Source organism: Lampris incognitus, chromosome 19 (assembly GCF_029633865.1).
Source record: "Lampris incognitus isolate fLamInc1 chromosome 19, fLamInc1.hap2, whole genome shotgun sequence".
Lineage (NCBI taxonomy): Eukaryota > Metazoa > Chordata > Actinopteri > Lampriformes > Lampridae > Lampris > Lampris incognitus.
In genome coordinates, this window is record NC_079229.1 from 35,364,291 (window position 1) to 35,384,742 (window position 20,452).

At 45.1% G+C, this 20,452-nt stretch overlaps 1 protein-coding gene across 1 annotated transcript in view; it reads right to left on the reverse strand.

Moving 5' to 3' along the window:
• The window catches only part of scn5lab (sodium channel, voltage gated, type V-like, alpha b), a 283,003-nt gene that overhangs the window by 128,496 nt on the left and 134,055 nt on the right, over positions 1-20,452 (reverse strand). Inside the window, exons 16-18 of the mRNA XM_056299257.1 lie at positions 8,191-8,364; positions 7,918-8,079; positions 5,899-6,093 (exon numbers count right to left, since the gene is read on the reverse strand). Coding sequence (XP_056155232.1) covers positions 5,899-6,093; positions 7,918-8,079; positions 8,191-8,364 — 531 coding nt within the window. The remainder of the gene's footprint in view (positions 1-5,898; positions 6,094-7,917; positions 8,080-8,190; positions 8,365-20,452) is intronic.

The following is a 20,452-nucleotide window of genomic DNA, read 5'->3' on the forward strand; positions in this document are numbered from 1 at the left end:
ACAGAGAGAGATGTAATGTTTGAACCTTTTGCAAACTGCTTTGGCAAAAACATATTTTTTGTGCATGTCAATAAAGCTATTTGAATTTGAATTGAGAGAGACAGACAGAGAGAGAGAGAGAGAGAGAGAGAGAGAGAGAGAGAGAGAGAGAGAGAGAGAGAGAGAGAGAGAGAGAGAGAGAGAGAGAGAGAGAGAGAGAGAGAGAGAGAGACAGAAAGAGACAGAGAGAGACAGAGGATATATATAGAGAGAGAAAGACAGACAGACAGACAGACAGAGAGCGAGAGAGAAACAGACAGCGAGAGAGAGGAGAGTGAGAGAGATCCGGTCTTTTACAGAGTCAAGAAGCATCAACTTCAGTGAAGCATCAACCTTCTCCGTGCATTTACAAATTAATTTTCTAAATTGAGTGCTCTTAACAGTAATATTAATAATTATAAAATGACAACAACATGACAGTTAAATAAAATCACAAGTTGACAACATTACTTTAACAATGCCACGGTGTCATAGATGTGACTCAAAACTGCTGTGTGACTGTTGTGAACAGAGTGATACAGGATCGTTGTGTTACATTTGTAACAGAACTCGATCTAGTACTGACTGATTATGTTAAACTGAGTATCTAACATGACCTATTATTTACACCTCATTCTGACTGGACTCTGACAATTTAAAACAGACTGGGATAGTTCAGAACCTAGTTATTTCTTGGTTGGAGCAGAACTGTAACAGTCTAATTAAGAATTAGTTTAAAAAGATAAAAATGAGTGTATTTTTCCCCTCCCTTGTCTGTGTTTATGTAAATGAGGTCATTGTATATCTGTCGTATATTTATTTGTACTTATGTCATTTCGGAGGATATATATGTGTGTGTGTGTGTGGGGGGGGGGGGTTGGAGACATTTTAGGGAGCAAGGGAGGGATGGGAATGATACTGGATTTATTTCACATGATGATTCTGTGATTTGTAAAATGCAAAATCCAATAAATATAAGTTAAAAAAAAGAAAGAAAAAAAGATGCTTTTGCAGTGGTTAAACAATAGTATGTTATGCTAGTCGCAGGTTAGCCAGGTTCCACCTTTCATTTCAGAGCATAAAGACCCATGGGGAGGGTCGGCTGGGATGGTTTCTGGCCAGTCTGACCTCCTCATATCCAGGGACCAGCCATTCAGAAAAGTTATCCCGCCTGCGGAGGCATCTTGTTTGCCTTCTTTTGTTGAAAATACCGGTTCTGGTCCAAAGGTAAAAAAAAAACATGGGGCGGTTCCCCCGGCCCCGGGGCATGTCCCTGGCTGCCCTGCAACCCCCAGGAGCCCATACAAAACCCCCGAAAAAGCCTGGATAAAAGAACGCCATGGGGAACCTTGGCCAAAATCAACATTATAATATGGTGATGTTGACAATGGATTAACAAAAATATACCAATAATAGCTGAAATATTTAACTTACCCTACAGTGCAAGAGCACAATTGGTCCACAATGTGTTTCAGAATTAGTTGATGGGGTTTATCATTCTTTGATTGCGACAGGTAAGCTTTACTCTCAATTACAGTAGCACCCAGCAGCCCGGAGTCCACGCAAGTCAGTTTTACTTTTAATATTCTGAATGTATCCCTCCTGCATACTGTAACCCCTTCTGCCTTTCACGGGATGATATTAAGGATGAATTACTCCAAAATACATCACTTATTTTCTCTGGGAATGCGCTGATTTCTTCCTTCATGTTTTGGGGTTTTCCGGCTACTTCCTGGATGGTTCTGAAAAGCTTGATGGGCATGACAACAGTAACTAAGGGGGGGGGGGGGGGTACTTTGCGAAAGGTCAATTTTAGAGATGCTTTTAAGTTTGTTTGAGGTCAATACAGAAACAGACGTTCTGATTTTAGCTCTTTACAGCAATGATGGGGCATTGGCAAGTGCCAGATAAAGCAGTTTTGCCAGCAGTACACTCGCAATGTCACCAGAGACGTAGCCAGATCTATGAGAGAGCTAGAGATTGAAATGATGGAACAACAGAATTTAGCACGATTCCACGGTAGATCGAGGCCATATAGAGGCTCTCATATCCAAAAAGTCTACTTTGGCTAACCTGCTGGGTATTATAGCACAGGGGGCACTTGTCTGCTCACACTTTCTGAAGAACACACATATGGATGCCCCTTCTCACTTTTTCTTTAGTTTAGAGTGCAAAAATGCGCAGAGAAAAAACATTCCCTCTACATGTGCTAACTCTGGTGTACAGCTTTCAGCGTCTTCTAAGATTCAGAAATATGCATCAGGTTTTATGGTGATCAGGATAGGATGCGCTGGAGGCTGAACCATTCTATGATTGAGGAGACACTCGACACAGAGGTTGAGGCACAACTGTCCCCTGAAGAACTCCAGACTTTGCAAAGTCTGGAGAATGGCAAGGCATCTGGCAGAGATGGGTTACCCGTTGACTGGCAGCCAATGTCCCTGCTCTGCATTAGTTAATAATCATAGTAACAATAATAACAATAACAATAATAATAATTATATAATGGATTAGATTAATATAGTGCTTTATATTGATACCCAAAGCGCTTCACAGTGAAGGGGGGAAAACTCACCTCAACCATATAATGTGTAGCACCCTACAAGATCTTTTCTAAGGTGTTAGCAAACAGACTGAGAAAAGTGATGCAGGAGGCTATCCATGTTGACCAGACCTAGTGTGTGCCCAGCAGGCTGATCACTGACAACACTACTTAAATTAGGGATGTGTTGGACATCTCTAGTTTGCTATGAGTTGAAACTGGTCTTATTTCCATAGATCAGGGAAAGGCTTTTGACTGGGTTGAACACCAGCACTTGCGGCAAACTATGAAAGCTTTCAGTTTCGGCCCAGGTTTTATAGCTAAGATCGAGGTTTTGAACAGTCACATTGAGAGTGTACTTAAAATTAACGGTGGTTTGAGTTCTCCTTTTAAGGTCCAGGGGGGAATTAGGCAGGAAAGTTCTTTGTCTGGAATGTTGTATTCTCTGGCCATTGAGCCCCTGCTGCATAAATTGAGGTGTGAGTTATCCGGAGTCGCTTTTCCCGATTGCAATGCAACACTTAAACTCTCCACCTATGCAGATGATGTAGCTATTTTTGAAAAGGAACAAAGACATACTGATGTTCTCGTAAAAAATGTTAACAGGCTTGGTAAAATATCATCAGCGAAGGTTAACTGGGGGGAAAGTGAGGCACTGATGTTAGAAGAGGGACTGAGCAGTAAAATCATGTTACCTAGGGGGTTGACATGGAAAATTGGAGGGATGAAATATCTGGGTGTTTGTGGGGAGCGAATCTTTTATGAATAAGAATTGGAAGAATGTTTTAGAAAAATTAGAAGGACATCTTAAGAAGTGGAAAAGGATTTTACCAAAAACGTCACATAGGGGTAACTTGTTACTAATCAACAACCTGGTGTCATCAGCTCTATGGCATTGATTAACATGCACTGATTAACATGCAGTTTTTAACAAAGTTACTTTTATTCTTGGTTTTAAATATAGCCAACATTTAAAATATAACTGCCGGAATAAAAGAATTGAAGAATCTGTAGATTGCGATGTTGAATTCTTGTTTACCAGGATGGTCAAGGCCAGGATAATGGTAGATTTTAATTATTACTGAGCAATGAAGGATCTAGACAAATCGACAACCATCTGGTGTTATAGAGATAGAGGGGTGCTATGTTCAGCCATGGAGGATGAGCTGATCTTTGCTGCAGAGCTCAGTTAAATGGGGGTCTTATGGAAGGCGAGCCTGTTTTTTGTTTGTTGTTTCATATTTTGGAGCTGCTCTTGAATGATTATTTTAGGGTATGTTGGATATGTATGTTAAGTACTCATTTGTAAGTTGACAATTTGATTTAAATAAAGAACACTTTAAAATAAAAAAAATATCTGTCTCTCTACCTCTCTCTGTCTACCCCTTTGTCTCTCTCCCCCTCTGTCTCCTCTCTCTCTGCATGATATCCTACTGTAGTTAGCAAACAGCGCTGTGAGAGTCAGCATCACTTACCGTCTCACAAAAACTAAACAATTATTTCAACAGGTTTTTTTAATTGCAATAAAAGGGTCAAATACTAATCTCTCTCTCGCTCTCTCTTCTGTCACTCGCTTCCTGTCTCACTCCGCCATCTCACACATATTTGCTGAATCGATCACATGGGTACGTATGGGAACGTTAACATTTTTACTCCCCCGTTTTCCTTTTAACTGCTGCGATAGCAATTGCAATTAGGGAGGGGGCATATGAGCCACGAGAAATATGTTTTCCTCCACTTTGTGTCCCTCCAGGGCTCCTGTAGGTACAAAACAACTCTCCAAACGATCTGTTTTTCCCGAATCTAAAGAGATTTGTGAAAGAGATCTTCTCTCTCACGTATTTCTCCTACATATAACCGAGGTCTGTTGAACACCAATGACAGACAGACATTCTTCATCCTTCTTCTCTCCTGAAAAACGACCTCCAACCTTGCTTACTCAGATCAAATGATAAGAGCTCAAGTTATTCTTGAGTCATTATAACTCTACTGGATTTTGTTTTTCAAGAAACACTAACGAGATGTAGTCAGATAACACTGAGATCCAAACATAATAACTGGAAATGCTTTCTTATTATTAGCTATAAATAGTGATCCATAAGTGAGTAATAGGGCACCTACAAGCTCTTCCAACACACTTGTTAACATTAGCAGATGCTTAGAAATATTAATAACCATCTTATCAGTACATTTTGGAGTGTTGTATCTAACGTCTTCTTCCTTTTTTAATCTAAACTTAACCATTTTCTAATAGCATTTATCAGACTAGACTGTCCAGACCAAAACATTTGCCCTAATCTGAACCATTTAGACTTGGTGACTAAACTACACTTACAGGTTCAGAAATGTCAAGTCTAAATAGCGATTTCATTCTGTTTTTAACTTTTTTTTTTCTTCTCCCAAATTGTATTTGGCCAATTACCCTATTTTCAGAGCCGTCCCGGTCGCTGCTCCACCCCCTCTGCTGAGCTGGGGGAGGGCTGCAGACTACCACGTCTCCTCCGATACATGTGGAATCACCAACCGCTTCTTTTCAGTTGACAGAGAGTAGTTTCACCAGGAGGACGTAGCACATGGGAGGATCACGCTATTCCCCCCAGTTCCCCCTACGCCATGACGAAGCGCCCTACCTGACCAGAAGAGGCGCTAGTGCAGCAACCAGGATACATACCCACATCTGGCTTCCCAGCCGCAGACACAGCCAACTGTGTCTGTAAGGACGCCCGACCAAACTGGAGGTAACACGGGGATTCGAACCACCGATCCCTGTGTTGGTTGGCAACAGGAATAGACCGCTACACCACCTGAACGCCTTGTTTTTAACTTTTTTCTGTCTTTCCTTGTCATGCTGCTATTACCAATAACTTAACAACTATAAGACAGTTGTTGATGTTTTAAGTTGTCTGCTCATGTTAACAAGTATGTTGTAACAGTTTATAAGTGCTCTATTACTCATTTATCAATCACTATTTACAGATAATCACAAAATATGATCATACGGTTTTACAGATGAAACAGAATAAAACCACACATTTCTCAGAGATCTCCCGTTCTTCTGAAATCATCATTTTAATCTGAAGTAATTTGTTTTAAAGATCTCTGTGCTTTCACTATTTGCTTTAACTCTTTCTCTCACTGGGGAAGGTTTTCAAGACACAATTCAGAATTCAAAAATCCCAAATGAAAAGCTGCTAGAAGTGTCGGAAGAGAATGACGAGTCTGAACACAACACGCTTCCTCTATAGGGCTCCAAAGACGATTAAGATTGAAGCCACCGTGGCAGAAGATTAGAGATTGGCGAGCTGTGGGTGAGGTGCCACAGGTCTAAGGTCACTCACCACTAAGTTCCCGATGACCATGACAAGCATAAAGACCAGGATGCAGAGCGGCTGACCGGCGACCTCCATGCAGTCCCACATTGTCTCGATCCACTCGCCGCACAAAACCCGAAACACAATGAGGAAAGAGTGGAAGAAGTCCTTCATGTGCCAGCGAGGCAGAATGCAGTCCTTTGAAATCTTACACACACAGTCCTGGGGGGGGGGGGGGGGGGAGAGAGAGAGACAGTAATAATGAGATGTGAGTAATTTGCTTATTGATTTTTTTTTTGGTATCACTTTACAACAAGGCATACTTTATAAAGAGTTTATCAGTAGCAATTAATTATTTTATCACTGGTTAACTAATTTATTGATGCAATAGTAATCAGCAATAATTCCTTAATAAAAAACACTTTGGGTTCCCATGGTAGGATCCATATTTTTTCAATACCAGAGAGTCGCCATAGACATTCTTTCAGAGACCAATATTAATTTACTTTGAAAGTGACTTCCCTTTTCACCGCCTCTTGATGATCTAAGGTGCATCTACACTAAATGCAGCAAGTGTACTAGTAACACTACTGCTTCATCCATCCATCCGCTATCCAAACCGCTTATCTTGCTCTCAGGGCCGCGGGGATGCTGGAGCTTATCCCAGCAGTCATTGGGCAGCAGGCAGGGAGACACCCTGGACAGGTTGCCAGGCCATCACAGGGCCCGCCGATGGTCCCCCCCCCCACCTCCCACACACACACCCCCCCACACCCATCCACCTAGGGACAATTTAGTACCGCCGGTTCACCTGACCTACATGTCTTTGGACTGTGGGAGGATACCGGAGCACCCAGAGGAAACCCATGCAGACACGGGGAGAATGCCCGGGACGACCCCCAAGGTTGGACTACCCCAGGGCTTGAACCCAGGACCTTCTTGCTGTGAGGCCGCACTAACCACTGCGCCACCATGCCGCTTCTACTGCTTCATAAAGTACTAATATGATGTGATTACTATGTAGTGCCCTATGATGCTAGCTGGTACCATTCAAGTTTATCTGCTATTTTAAACCATGTGATTAGACAAAGACACCCGAACCGGTGTATGGCAACCTCAATAATGGCAACCTAACTTTAACCCTAAATTTAACCACTGTAAATGTAGTTCCTGTTACTAATGTGTGAAAATTGACTTTGTATATGCGCTGAATGTCATTTTCAAGTCACATTATTCAGAGAATGTGAAATGGCAGTCCTTGCCAGTCACATGATTTTTGAAAGAATGTCTGGAGAATCTCTGGTATTGATAAAATGTGGTCTCCCAACATGGCAACCCAAAGTCTATTTATTTATTTATACCCCCCTTTTTCTCCCCAATTGTACCCATCCAATTACCCCACTTTTCCGAGTTGTGCCGGTCTCTGCTCCACCCCTTCTGCTGATCCGGGGAGGGCTGCAGACTACCACGTCTCCTCCGATACATGTGGAGTCGCCAGCCGCTTCTTTTCACCTGACATTGAGGAGTTTCACCAGGGGGACGTAGCATGTGGGAGGATAACGCTATTACCCCCCAGCTCCCCCTCCCCCCCAAACAGGTGCCCCGACCGACCAGAGGAGGTGCTAGTGCAGTGACAAGGACACATACCCACATCCGGCTTCCCACCCGCAGACACAGCCAATTGTGTCTGTAGGGATGCCCGACCAAGCTGGAGGTAACACAGGTATTCGAACCAGCGACCCTCATGCTGGTAGGCAGCAGAATAGACCACTACACTACCCGGACGCCTTGCTGCCATTTTTTGATAATTGGTCATTCTGTTCGGAAGACAGTAGGTTTCTTTTCAAATGATGGTCAGTAGGTGGAGCAAGCAGTTCTGTTGCCTCATTATGTACCAAAGGGTCTTTCACAGCTCTCCCGTATGAAACAATTTGGGTTTTCTATGGTGTTTTAGACAAGAGTCCACCAGACTGAAGAGGTTATGACAGGTTAGCTGGTTGCATGCATGATCTCCCAGGTCTCCAACTCAAACATCAAAGGTCCCACCTGGTAGTTTTTGCCGAAGAGCTGCATGCCGACCACGGCGAAGATGAAGACGATGATGGCGAGGACCAGTGTGAGGTTCCCTAGGGCGCCCATGGAATTCCCAATGATCTTTATCAGAGTGTTCAGGGTTGGCCATGACCGAGCCAGTTTAAACACCCGCAACTGAGAGAGAGAGAGCCATAATAAAAATAAACAAGCAAACACAAATGTGTGTATGTGTGTGTGTGTGTGTGTGTGTGTGTGTGTGTGTGTGTGTGTGTGTGTGTGTGTTACCAGTCTGAAGGATCGGAGGACAGACAGTCCCTCCACATCAGACAGGCCGAGCTCCATCAGGCTGAGACACACGATGATGCTGTCGAAGATGTTCCAGCCGGTCTGAAAGTAATAATACGGATCCAGAGCGATGATCTTCAACACCATCTCTGCTGTGAAGATACCTGAGAACACCTGGGGCACAGAACACACACATATAGACACACACGCATATATATATATTTGTTGAGATATTGTATTATATGAAAAAAACTTTGAGCTTTTACAACTAAGTCTGTGATCACACTGGATGTGTTTTAACACAAGGTACTGCTTTTTTATATTTTTTATCAGCCTCATCCAGACCACTACTCATCTACCACAGGGTTGTTGTCTTAGTCCCTTACTCTACAGTCTATTCACACATGACTGTGTTGCCAAATATCATAACAGCATCGTGACATTTGCAGATGACACCACAGTTATTGGACTGATAAATGACAGCAATGAAGACGCCTATAAGGAGGAAGTGAAGGACCTATCCATATCTTGTCAAGATGGCAACCTCTCCCTGAATGTTGAGGAAACAAAGGAGGTAATTGTTGATTTTAGGAAGTCCAAAACAGTGCAGACACCAGTTTACATCAACAGTATCCCTGTTGAAATTGTGGAGAACTTCAGATTTTTAGGCATTCAGATCTCATCCCTCTCCTGGTCTCTAAACACCAGTTGTGTCATTAAGAAGGCCCAACAGAGACTAATTTCTGAGATGTCCTAAAGAATTCAGAATGTCCACAAAAACCCTGGTCGGTTTCTACCAGACCACCATAGAGAGCATCCTTACTGGAAGCATACTGGTGTGGTTTGGCAACCTGACTGAACAGGACCACAAGTAACTGAGAAGGACAGTAGAAACAGCTTCAGACTCCATAGGAACAGCACTGCCACAGCTTCAGATCATGGACACCATGCAGCCTATGTATCATGGAGGTCTGTTCTCCTGCGTCCCTCAGGACAACTCTTACAGAGCATCAGAGCTCTGACCAGCCGCCTCACAGTTTCTACCCCAGGCCGTCAGAATAATGAACAGTAGGCACCCCACATAACTTCAGTGATTTATTATTTTGTGGGATTTTTGATTTCTTATTTACTGATTTTGTTATTATTTATTGTATTCTTATACATAGTTTTAAGGGCTGAGAGAGCCAGGGCACATGCATCTCACTGCATCTGGAGGTACATGGTACTTTTTATATGTACATGACAATAAAGTGAAGCTTGAACTTGGATGGGTTTTCAGCAGTGAGAGGCATTTGTTGTTGCTAGGCAGCCACAGTTTCCTGTCAATCACTAGCATGCCAGTCCTAAGTTGATCAGGAATCAGGAACAATTTATCGTCATTTTTTTTCATTTACTTGTGTACCACACCACCCTCGGTGTTATCGGAACTGCCGGTCTGCATGGGCTAGCAGTTAGCTTAGCCTGCCCGCTTCCATGTCCTGTCAGACCGCCCTCGGGGTTTCCTCTTCGCAGCTCCAGGCAGGGCCGTGGTCCCTGGGCCCATAGGATGCAGCAGACCAAGCTGTCCCAGCCGATCCAACACTAGCTCTTCCAGCCATCAAACGACGACACAAACTTAGATGCAGACATGGACAAAGACACTGCACGGACAGTACTGGGTGAGGCCCCCGCAAACTTAAGTTCGCCCACATCTTCCTACACCAGTACTGGGTGAGGCTGCTGCAAACGTGAATTCGTGCAGCCATCTTCCCACGCCAGAAGTGGAAGAACTTCTACTTAGGTAGAAGTCCAAGGTAGCATTTGTGTTAGGTGGGGCGACTCTGCTCTCTCCATAGGAAAACAATAGCTCAGCTGGTGCACCGCGGCTTTTCTACTTGTCGTTTTGGTGGCTTTAGCAATAAGTGAATTAGCTTACACAACTCTCCCGATCTGATTTATCATGACTTTATACTGTTGAACAACACATCTTTTTATTACCTAAACTGTGATTTGTTTCTCTGAAACGTGGCAGGGCAGAGAGAACTTTCTTTCCTCCATCTCTGTTGTGAACAGTTCAGTTGAGAAGGCCCGCCCCTCCGCTCCCCTGATTGGTAAGCAGAGAAGAAGGGGTGGTGACGTTGGGCACTACAGCCTCTGGCGTTTCTCTAAAAACGCGAGGCACACCGGGAACATAACTAGCAAACTAAATGCTTCAGAACCATTGAACATTTTGGAAAACGGCACCTGTTACCACCAATAATGCGTCCGTTCCATGTGATCGCAGCCTAAAGGTGCATTCCGCTGTATTTCAATCACCGTGTTACTTAGACCAAGACTAATTTTCCACTGTAGACAAAAGCTGTTAAACCAAAGCCTTCAATTCCTGTTAAACCTGTGGCTACATGTTTACCCTGGCAGAAGATTTTAAGGGTGGACTGGGTATTTTTTTTTAATAAAGTCGTATTTCACATTTATACAGCTCTACACAACCGACCAGTACAACCACAGTCCTCTACTGGGGCCGTCGGGAGCCGACCAGTGCAACCAGTTCCCAGCTGAGATTCCCCCTTCCACCACAGTCCTGAACTCTGCAGGGACATGTCCTCCGACTGTGTTACTCCCCCCTCAGGCTATAACTCCCAAGAATTTTTTTATCTTTATGCTTTATTTTATGATTGTTAATGAAGCCGATTTGTTTTGGTAGGAACTGGATTAAAAAACCCTCTTCATCAACCAGTGAATTGAACGAAAACATTATTTTCTTTTGGAAAATGAACTTAATTAATCAAAAGCAAAAACAAAAAAACAACAAAATTTCAGATTTTCCCAGCGGGATTTGTGGAGGTGGTTTTTGAGCAGCAACTGAAGCCGACAGGGAGCTCGTTCTCCCCAGACGACACGGCCGCAGGACACACACGCTCCAGATCTCCCGTCAACACACACACACACACACACACACACACACACAACAACAACAAACAACAGAACAAACACAGTGATGGTGCAGGTTGTCGGCAGATATTTTGCGTTTCATATATCCGGTAAGATATTTTTTCAGTGAAGCGATTTTCAGATTACCTTCACCTGAAACTTGTTGTTGTCCTGAAGACAGAGAGTCCAGGTCATGCAGTATTTCCTGCAGTACAAATACTGCAGACAACTTCCCTCACCGGGACTCTATAATAATCACTGCCATGCAAGTTCAGGAGTAGTTTACTGCTTTTACAGAACGATCACCTGACCATGTGACCGTCTGAAACTGCCCGTCTGTCGCTCCATCCACCTTTGTCTCTCCGTCTGTCTACCTGCCTGCCGCTCAGTGTGTGTCAGTCGCTTTATCGCTCTCTCCATCTATCAGTCTGTCGCCCTGTGTCTGTCTCACTCTCTGTGTTTAAAATGTTGCAAGTTCTTTGATCTTCTGAGGGAGAATCTGTTTAGCATCACGTCTCCCTCTCTGTAGGCTGCAGCCTCTCTGGGAGTTGCCTTCCCCCTGCCTGCCTGCCTGCCTGCCTGCCTGTGTGTGTGTGTGTGTGTGTGTGTGTGTCCTTGCAGTTGAAGAAGTGCCTCTTCCTGCTAGTTGTTCCACAGTGAGTATAACCTCGATGTGACACTGGCTACGTGACACGTGTGTGCGTGTGTGTATGCATGTGTGTGTGTGTGTGTGTGTGTGTGTGTGTGTGTGAGACAGAGTTTCTGAGCATATGTGTGAGATATACAAAAAAACAAAAACCAAAATAAAACAAGCTGCTATGACTGGGGTTACTGCTTTCTCTCTCTATCCTCACTGTCTCGAACACACACACACACACACACACACACACACAGTCTCTCTCTTCTCCCACAGCTACACTTTCTACACTCTCTCTCTCTCTCTCTCTCTCTCTCTCTCTCTCTCTCTCTCTCTCTCTCTCTCTCTCTCTCTGTATCTCAACTTTTCTGTCTTAATTTCTGTTTCTCTCCATCTCTCTGTCAATCCAGTCTATCACACACAGACAAATTCAACCTGAGGCAGAGAGGGATCGAGAGACAGAGGACAGAGGGAGACAGAGAACAAGACAGACAGCAAGCAAGGAGACAGAGAGAGACAGCAAGAGAGAGACAGCAAGATAGACAGCAAGAGAGACAGCAAGAGAGAGACAGCAAGAGAGAGCAAGAGAGAGAGACAGAGAGAGAGAGAGAGAGAGCGAAAGATCCTCAGACAAAGAGGCAGAACAAGAGACTAAGAGAGGAAAAGCAGGATTACATTGATGACTGAGGGTGTTTCCAGCAGGTTTCCATCTCTAAACCACTTCAGATGACATCGAACCCGCGAAAACTGAAGATGAAATGACTGAGAAAAGAAAAGGAAAATGACTCTGATTACTCTTTTCTCTTTCGTTATGTTTTTCATTCCTTTTGTTTTAATCACATTGGATGTGTTCTCCTTCCTGTCCAGTGGGGGCGCTGTGTTGAGAGCGGCCTGGCGGCAGTGGTAATGCCTGGCTGTGTGTGTGTCTGCAGTACAGTGTTGACGTCAGGCGGAGCGACATTAACCAAACTACACAGACTGTTGAGCTGTCAGCTATCACTGGCGGCCCCGGGGCTAGAACAAGATGAGCCTCACTGATACAAACACTGCACCCAGACGAGAAATACAACACAACACAATACAATACAACACAACACAACAGAATAGATGTAGATTTGGTCATGCTGACACCACTGATGCACACCCATGTAAACACACAAACAAGCCACCCAACAACCTCCACAGCAGAAGGGCAGCAGCCGGCCACTGTTCCTGCCATCAGATACCAGGGAAGCATGCTATCTGACGCCTGCACAATGGACGATGAGATCCAGCAGCGCCTCAAACAAGCCTCAACGTCTTCTGGTCGTCTAAGGGGAAAGGTTTTCCAGAACAGCAACCTCAGTCCCCACACTACTCTATGGATGTGAGGCGTGGACCATCTACAGCCACCATCTCAGAAGCCTGGAGGCCTTCCATGTGAGAGGTCTCCAGAGGATCCTCGGCATTACTTGGGAGGACAGAGTGCCACACACAGAGGTGTTGGAGTGGGCAGGCAGCTGCAGCGTGGAGTCTACCCTAAACCACCATCAGCTCAGGTGGCTTGGGCATGTCATTCGCATGCCCAGCCAACAACTCCTACGTCAAGTCCTCTACGGCCAACTACGCCTTGGTCAACGCACTGCTGGTGGGCAGAAGAAGCGGTTCAAAGACCAAATGAAGACCACACTGAAACGACGCCAGATCGACCCCTCTTCTTTGGAGGAACTTGCCTCCTGCCGCACCATCTGGCGCTCTCACGTCTCAGAGGGAGTGAAGTACATGGAAAACCAGCACACACAACACCATGTAGCAAAGCGTGCGAAGAGGCATGCTCACAAAGCTACCCCCCCCCCCAGCACCACTTTTACATGCCCGGTCTGCAACCGCAACTGTGCATCCAGGATCGGACTATTCAGCCAACAAAAGACTCGCAAGTAGGAGAAGATGGCCATCATTGGATACGATGGACAACCAGCAAGCGCAAGCAAGACACCCATATAAACACACACACACACACACACACAGTTTGCTCGGAGAGATCAGATGGCATGGTCAGTGGTAATGCAGTGGCCCAGGAGCATTCAGGTTCACTGCCTTGCCCACAGGCATCTGGGCAGTGATGGACAACAACACAAACATACAAACAAATATTCACAACACGGATCACCAATGAGTCCCCGCAGCCCAACACCCTCATCCATCCATCAATTACCCATTCATCATCCATCCTTACTTCCATGACTATCTACCTATCCCATCATCCATCAGCACCCACCCATCCATCCATCCATTATCATCCTCCCATCCATCACATCCATGTGTCCAATAATGTGAAACTACAATGAGGTCATGGTAAAAAGGCTCCATACGAGCTCCCTCTTAACTAAAATGTCCACCATTTAGAGAAAAAGATCCCATAATGACCGCTGGGCTCAGAGTAGCATGCTGTTATATGTAAGATCTGAAGCACTGAGTCATCTTACAGCCATGACTCACCTCCACTTGCAAAATAAGTCTGTTTTTAACACAGAATCACTGCCCGCCCACCCCCCACCCCCCCAACCCCCGTGCAATTTTGGGATGAATTTTCAGAAGATTTTAGATTCAATTTTTACTGAAGACTTCTCTCTCTCTCTCTCTCTCTCTCTCTCTCTCTGTGTGAGTGTGTGCGTGCAAAATATTTTTCAGTGGACCCGGAAGTTGTATCAGTGTAACAGGAAGGCACATTGGTGGCATTCACTGAAGAGGAAAAACTCTTCATGAACAGTAGCATCGGCAGGCAGCCGGTCGGAAGAGGCGATCAGTATTCTGAGGGGGCTTCTTGGGTCACCAGACCTCATTAACTGTCTTCTGAACCAAGAAGCCTCCGGAAATATAAGAAATCCCGCCAACGATAAGAGTAATGAGATAGGCTTGTTGTTTAGGCCAAACCAATGCCTAAATGTTACTATGAGGAGCGACACCGCTCCCCCCTCCCCCACCCACTCAAGAAATGCAGACCCTCGCTTCCACGCCAGGCGATTCAGCAGCTGGAGCGGGTCGACAGCAAAGAGAAGGTGGGTAACATGACTGAGTGTTGTGTGCTTACACGTCTCACTCTCAACCGTCACCGCTGGCTAGCAGAAATGCGAACAGGAGAGTCGAGCACGTAAGTCTCTCCCTGCCAGTACATAGCCTCTCCAACAGCAAGCCCTATGTAGCGCCTCCTCATGGTGACGCACTGTAACTGGGTACACCAAGGGACTCGGAGGAGGTCAGGCCCCTAGACGTGCGGTACGCAGGCCCACCGGTGTGTGGATATTACCTGATGCCCAGGAACCAGCCCCCAGCTGTGGGTGAAATAGTGCCACCTAGTGGACACCTCGGGAGAGGAACAGGCTACGGGAGTAAATCCCTACACAACAAAATCAACGCCCATAGTGCGGTTGTTTTTTGTTTTTCTTGCCCTTTTATATGTGTTTAAGTGGGAGAGTACTGCTGGCGTCGTGTGTGGCTGCGGCTTTTCCCTCTCGTAGCCCCCCCCCTCCATTCCCATCCACCCCTGTATGTCTGTGTTATGTTTATCCATTGTCTTGTTTCACCCCGTTTATTGTAAAGCCACTTTGAGTGTTACATAGGTTTGATTTATTATTATTATTATGACTGATTTTCCTTATTATTTCCTGGCTTTCTATTTAACAAAAATGATGCCTGTTCATTTTGTCCACTCTCCAGACCAAAATCATACAATTAGGGAGGGGAGGGGGGGAAGAGAAATGAGGTTATTATAACATACACCAGATCTCACAGCACTACATGTATATTGATGCAAAACTTCTAAAATGATGAAAAGCCTTATTGAGCTTGACGGCAGAAGAGCTGCAGCAGCAGCATCCGGGATGGCTCGGAAAAGTGGGGTAATTGGCCGGATAAAATTGGGGAGAAAAAGGGAGAAAGAAAATAAAACTCCCTACAACCTGTTCATAGATAGCTGACATTACGCCTTTGTGTGACAGGTGTAAACAAACACATCAGCGGTGCTCGTATCAGGTGCCCCAGGGACATTCGGTATCTGTGAATGGAGAAAGTGTCTGGTTTTCAGATACCTGAAAAAAATTGAGTATTTGGTAGGTTAAACTTTTCACAAAGTTGTTCAAACGATGCAAAACTGTTTACGATAAAAAGGACTTGAAAGCGCTCAATACCCCTTCTGTGCCATTCTTGAAACGCAGAATCAAGTAAAGAGGGTTGGATGAGATGGCTGGAGAGAGTAAGACTTGAGAGAAAAACCAGGAAGACCAAAGTGGTTTCTGAACTGTGCACACTCTCTCATGGTGTGCCAGATAACCGATTACCACATGATTTCTTTGGAGGAAGAGGGAGTGAGGAGCCAAGCAGTGCTGAAATGGAAAGGTTTTTGGCAGAATTCAACTCCATTGTCATCTGCGATGGCCAGTCGGCTTGGTTAGTGTGACCAAAACAAAACGTAAGACAGTGTATATTAGCCGCCTGGTAATAAAAGTGAAAATTAGGCAGGGCCATGCCTCCATTGCTTTTACATTTCTAAAGATAGACTTTATCTAGCCGAGGGCACTTGCCTTTTCCATATGTAGGACGATATAACTGAGTCTAGTGAGGCAAAGGTGGATTCGGCCTCGGGCACCCGGGTAGTGTGGTGGTCTCTTCCGCTGCCAACCAACATGGGGATCGCGTGGATTTAATCCCTGTGTTGCCTCCAGCTTGGTCGGGCGTCCCTACAGACACAGTTGGTCGTGTCTGTGGGTGGGAAGCCGGATGCGAGTATGTGTCCTGGTCGCTGCACTAGTGCCTCCTCTGGTCAGTTGGGGCATCTGTTTGGGGGGGGGGGACTGGGGGGGAATAGCGTGATCCTCCCACCCACTACGTCCCCCTGGCGAAACTCCTCACAGGCAGGTGAAAAGAAGCAGCTGGCATGTATCGGATACACATGGTATGTATCTACATGTATGGGAGGAGGCATGTGGTAGTCTGCAGCCCTCCCCAGATCATCAGAGTGGGTGGAGCAGAGACCAGGACAGCTCAGAAAAGTGGGGTAATTAGCTGGATACAATTAGGGACAACAACAAAAAAATCCACCAAAAAAAAGGGGGCATTTGGGGATAAGGTTGGAATAGATTTAAAATATATATATATAAAAATGTAGGGAGAATATTCATTTTGGTAGTTAATTTGACCCACCAGGGGTGGAGATGGGGTGACCACTGCGTCTCCGAAGGCCAGTAGAGGGACAGTAAATAGCAGCTTTCCTTCATAACCTCTCAAACTGGCGGCTGCAGGTCTTCATGTGGTGCAGATTATCAGTGAACAAGGGAGAGGGGCGCTGGAAGGTGGCTTTCCTGATTTGTTCAGGGGCGAGGGTGTTGAGGGAGGTGGTCTGGGTGGTACTGTAGAGGATGATCATTTCATCGGGGAACATGAGCTAAAATCAGTTGAGTGTGGCCATTATGAATTCAAGAAAGTGGGCAGTGTCCAGATTGTGCAACTAAATTACCCTCTCGGTGTGTGTGTGTGTGTGTGGGGGGGGGGGGTGTGGGGGGGTGTTGGAGGATGGAATTGCCAATGACAGTGATACAGCCTTATGGTCAGACACCAAGCTCAAAGATGTTTAGGTCAGAGGCAGGTGCATTTCCAGTGATAATGAGGTCCAGTGTGCGGCCACAGTTGTGGGCGGGGCCATTCACATCCTGTGTGAGGTTTAATGAGTCCAGGTGGGTCAGGAAATCAGCAGCCAAGGAACATTTGGGAGAATCCACATGTATACTAAAATCACCAAATATCCAGATGTTAGACAGAGTGGAACATACTGAGGTAAGAAAGTTAAAGAACTCTGGGACGAAGGATGAGTTGGGTTTTGGAGGGCAGTAAATGAGTATAACCATGAGGAATTTTGGTGGATAACATTTAGAAGTGAGGCACTCAAATGACTGGGTTTCAGAAACAGTCAGTGGCTGGAGGAATATAGAGTCCTTGTACGGGACAGCAATGTCACCACCATGGCCACGAGCTTTTCAATGTAATAACATGGCGGTGGCGATGCCTCATTCAGGTGGAAGAAACCACCCTCTTTATGCCAGGTTTAAAAATATCAGGTCAGAGCCACCGTCAGTAATAAAATCATGAATCAGAGTAGATTTATTGGTCAGAGACTGGGTATTAAAATGTACAATGCCATTGGGGTTTGTGGGGGCGGAGGCAGCCACGCATTTTTGCAAAGGCTGCGGTTAACAGCCGGAGGCAAAAGATGTTAGCATCTGTGTGACATTATGCAGTTGATGTTATTATTGCAACTTGGGTTAAAGTTGTAATCTCGGGCCAGAGGCCCCGTGCATATACTTGTTTTTTGGAAGAGTTCTGATTATTTAAACATCGGTTTCCCTCTACGCATCAGTTTATGTGCCAGGAGGTAGGAAGGCTTCAAGAAGGTAAAATGAGCAAACTTATCATGATTGTAGGAGTCCAACTGGTTCCGACAAGTGTTGTAAATCTGTCAGGGCCCGTTAGGACGGTAACAGTAGATTGACGGGAGGGTGGGGAGCTCAATCAGGCAAGGGAGGTGGGGGTAGAGAGTAGATCCAGGTGAACACCGCCAGCCATCCACGAAAGGTTTAGCATTAAAATCAGGATAATCCGTCGAAATAAGAAGCGCAAACCCCACCCCCCCAAAAAAAACAAATAAAGGACCTATAATTGCACAACAAACAACTTGCCCAGGAGAGCAAGCGGCAGCCAACTTACACCAGTGCACTCTCTCCCCAAGACTTGACGAGACCTCACCAACGCTATTCGGTTGACTGCCACTGCATAAAATTACTTCGCATCGATGTAATGGTCATTATACTAAGAGGGGAAAAAAATCTTATATTAGTGAAGATTTTACTTTGATTTTTATTCAGAGCCATTGATTGTGGTTTCAACCATTAATCTTGTCATGGTATTTTAAATTTGTTATTAATCTGAGGAGGACAGGAAAAGCTGAGAGACACCCTGTCATTTGCAACAAGATGCCACGTGGTGCCACCCATCGGGTTTTCTCCCAAACCCTCACTGGGAGTCCATTCCAGAGAGGGTTAGGCAAATGTCTATTTCTTTTTGTATTGGTAGTTTTTTTAGAAGCCCTTGGACATCACAGACCTTACAGCACAGTGAATCTTGGAGGTTATATAAAATTAGGGTTGGGTTTAAATTTGGTCTTTGTAGGTACATAGTATCAAGGAAGTGTAGTTCACTGTTACTTGCCATGTTACATTTTACCTTGTAGTGCAGTTAGGTAAAAGGTGAGCTGTAATATAAAATCAAAGAGTGAAAGCCATCAGTTCAGGTGTAGGCTACTAATGTTGATTAAATTCTGCTGTTTTCTGATCAATGCAATGTGATGATCAGCTATCTTTATGTCTGTGGCACTGCTAGTAAGAACAGTTCACACAAACTGATTTGTTTTAAGAAAATGTCCAAGCGTCACAAATAAACTGATTCCATCAGGAATCAGGAACAATTTATTTGTCATTTCATCTTATGTACTACGTACACAAAAGAAATGAAATTCCATTTCCCCAGCCCACAGCACTGTAACACTAAAGACAAAAAAACACATCCAAAAACAACACCACCAAAAACATACAAAAACAGAGAGAACAAAGCAAAAAAACAAAACAAACAACAAACGAACAAACAAAACACCAACAGTTAACAACACAGTCCCCCCAGTGCAACACAGTCCAAAAACTCCACCGTCAAGAGAATGAACGCCAGCCAGGACGACTGTCGGAACTGCCGGTCTGCATGGGCTGGCAGTTAGCTTAGCCTGACCCCCTTCTGTGTCCTGTCAGACTGCCCTCAGTGTTTCCTCTTTAGGCGCAGCTCTGGTCAGGGCCGTGGTGCTTGGCCCCATCAGATGCAGCAGACCAGGCTCCCTGAGCTGATCCAACACCAACTCTCCAGCCAGACACCTTCAACACACCTCCCCCGCACTCCACGCGACGATACAGACGCATATGCAGACAAAAACACTGCATAGTCGACGCTAAGCGAGGCCGCCGCCAGACCGCCTCGGTGTTTCCTGTTTCCGGTGTAATTCCATGGTTACCATCCTCAGTGTCTGGACCAATAGCCTGGTTGATTTCCTCCATGGTGGTGTCATTTACATGAAAGTTGTTTTCAGGAACATCGACATTGTTGTTGAGATGACACTCAGCCAACGGTCCACTGTCATCAGTCACTGAAGGTTTATTAGCATCAAATACACTACACGCAACTATGCTATTCTGTCCAACATGATTGTAAAGGTGTCATTCATGTGTCTCTCAGTAGATAGTGCATGGTTATTCCATTGGTCTCTAAATTCCGACAGCGCTTTGGATCCTCGGCAAGTAAACGTAGCGCAAACTAAACAAGTGTAGCACAGAAAGTGAATCAAGTAGAAATTCATTCTGCATGAAAGTAAACATCTCAGAGTAAAAGTATGAAACTACACGATTAAGCTCAGCCCAAAGACTTTCGATTCGCTGATTGTGAAGACTGCGGCCTGTTATTATGCTGCTCGTGTTCAGTCCTCTTCACCTGAGCATGTATCGAGCTACCTCTGTGTTCTCCATACCATGATCACATCTAACTCGTGAAGGTAATCCAAAGTTTGGACTCCTTCCTGGAATAGGGATAGTACACTGGAAGCCCTGTTGTTGTTGAGGCACTCGAGGTATATGACTGTGTGACTGTATC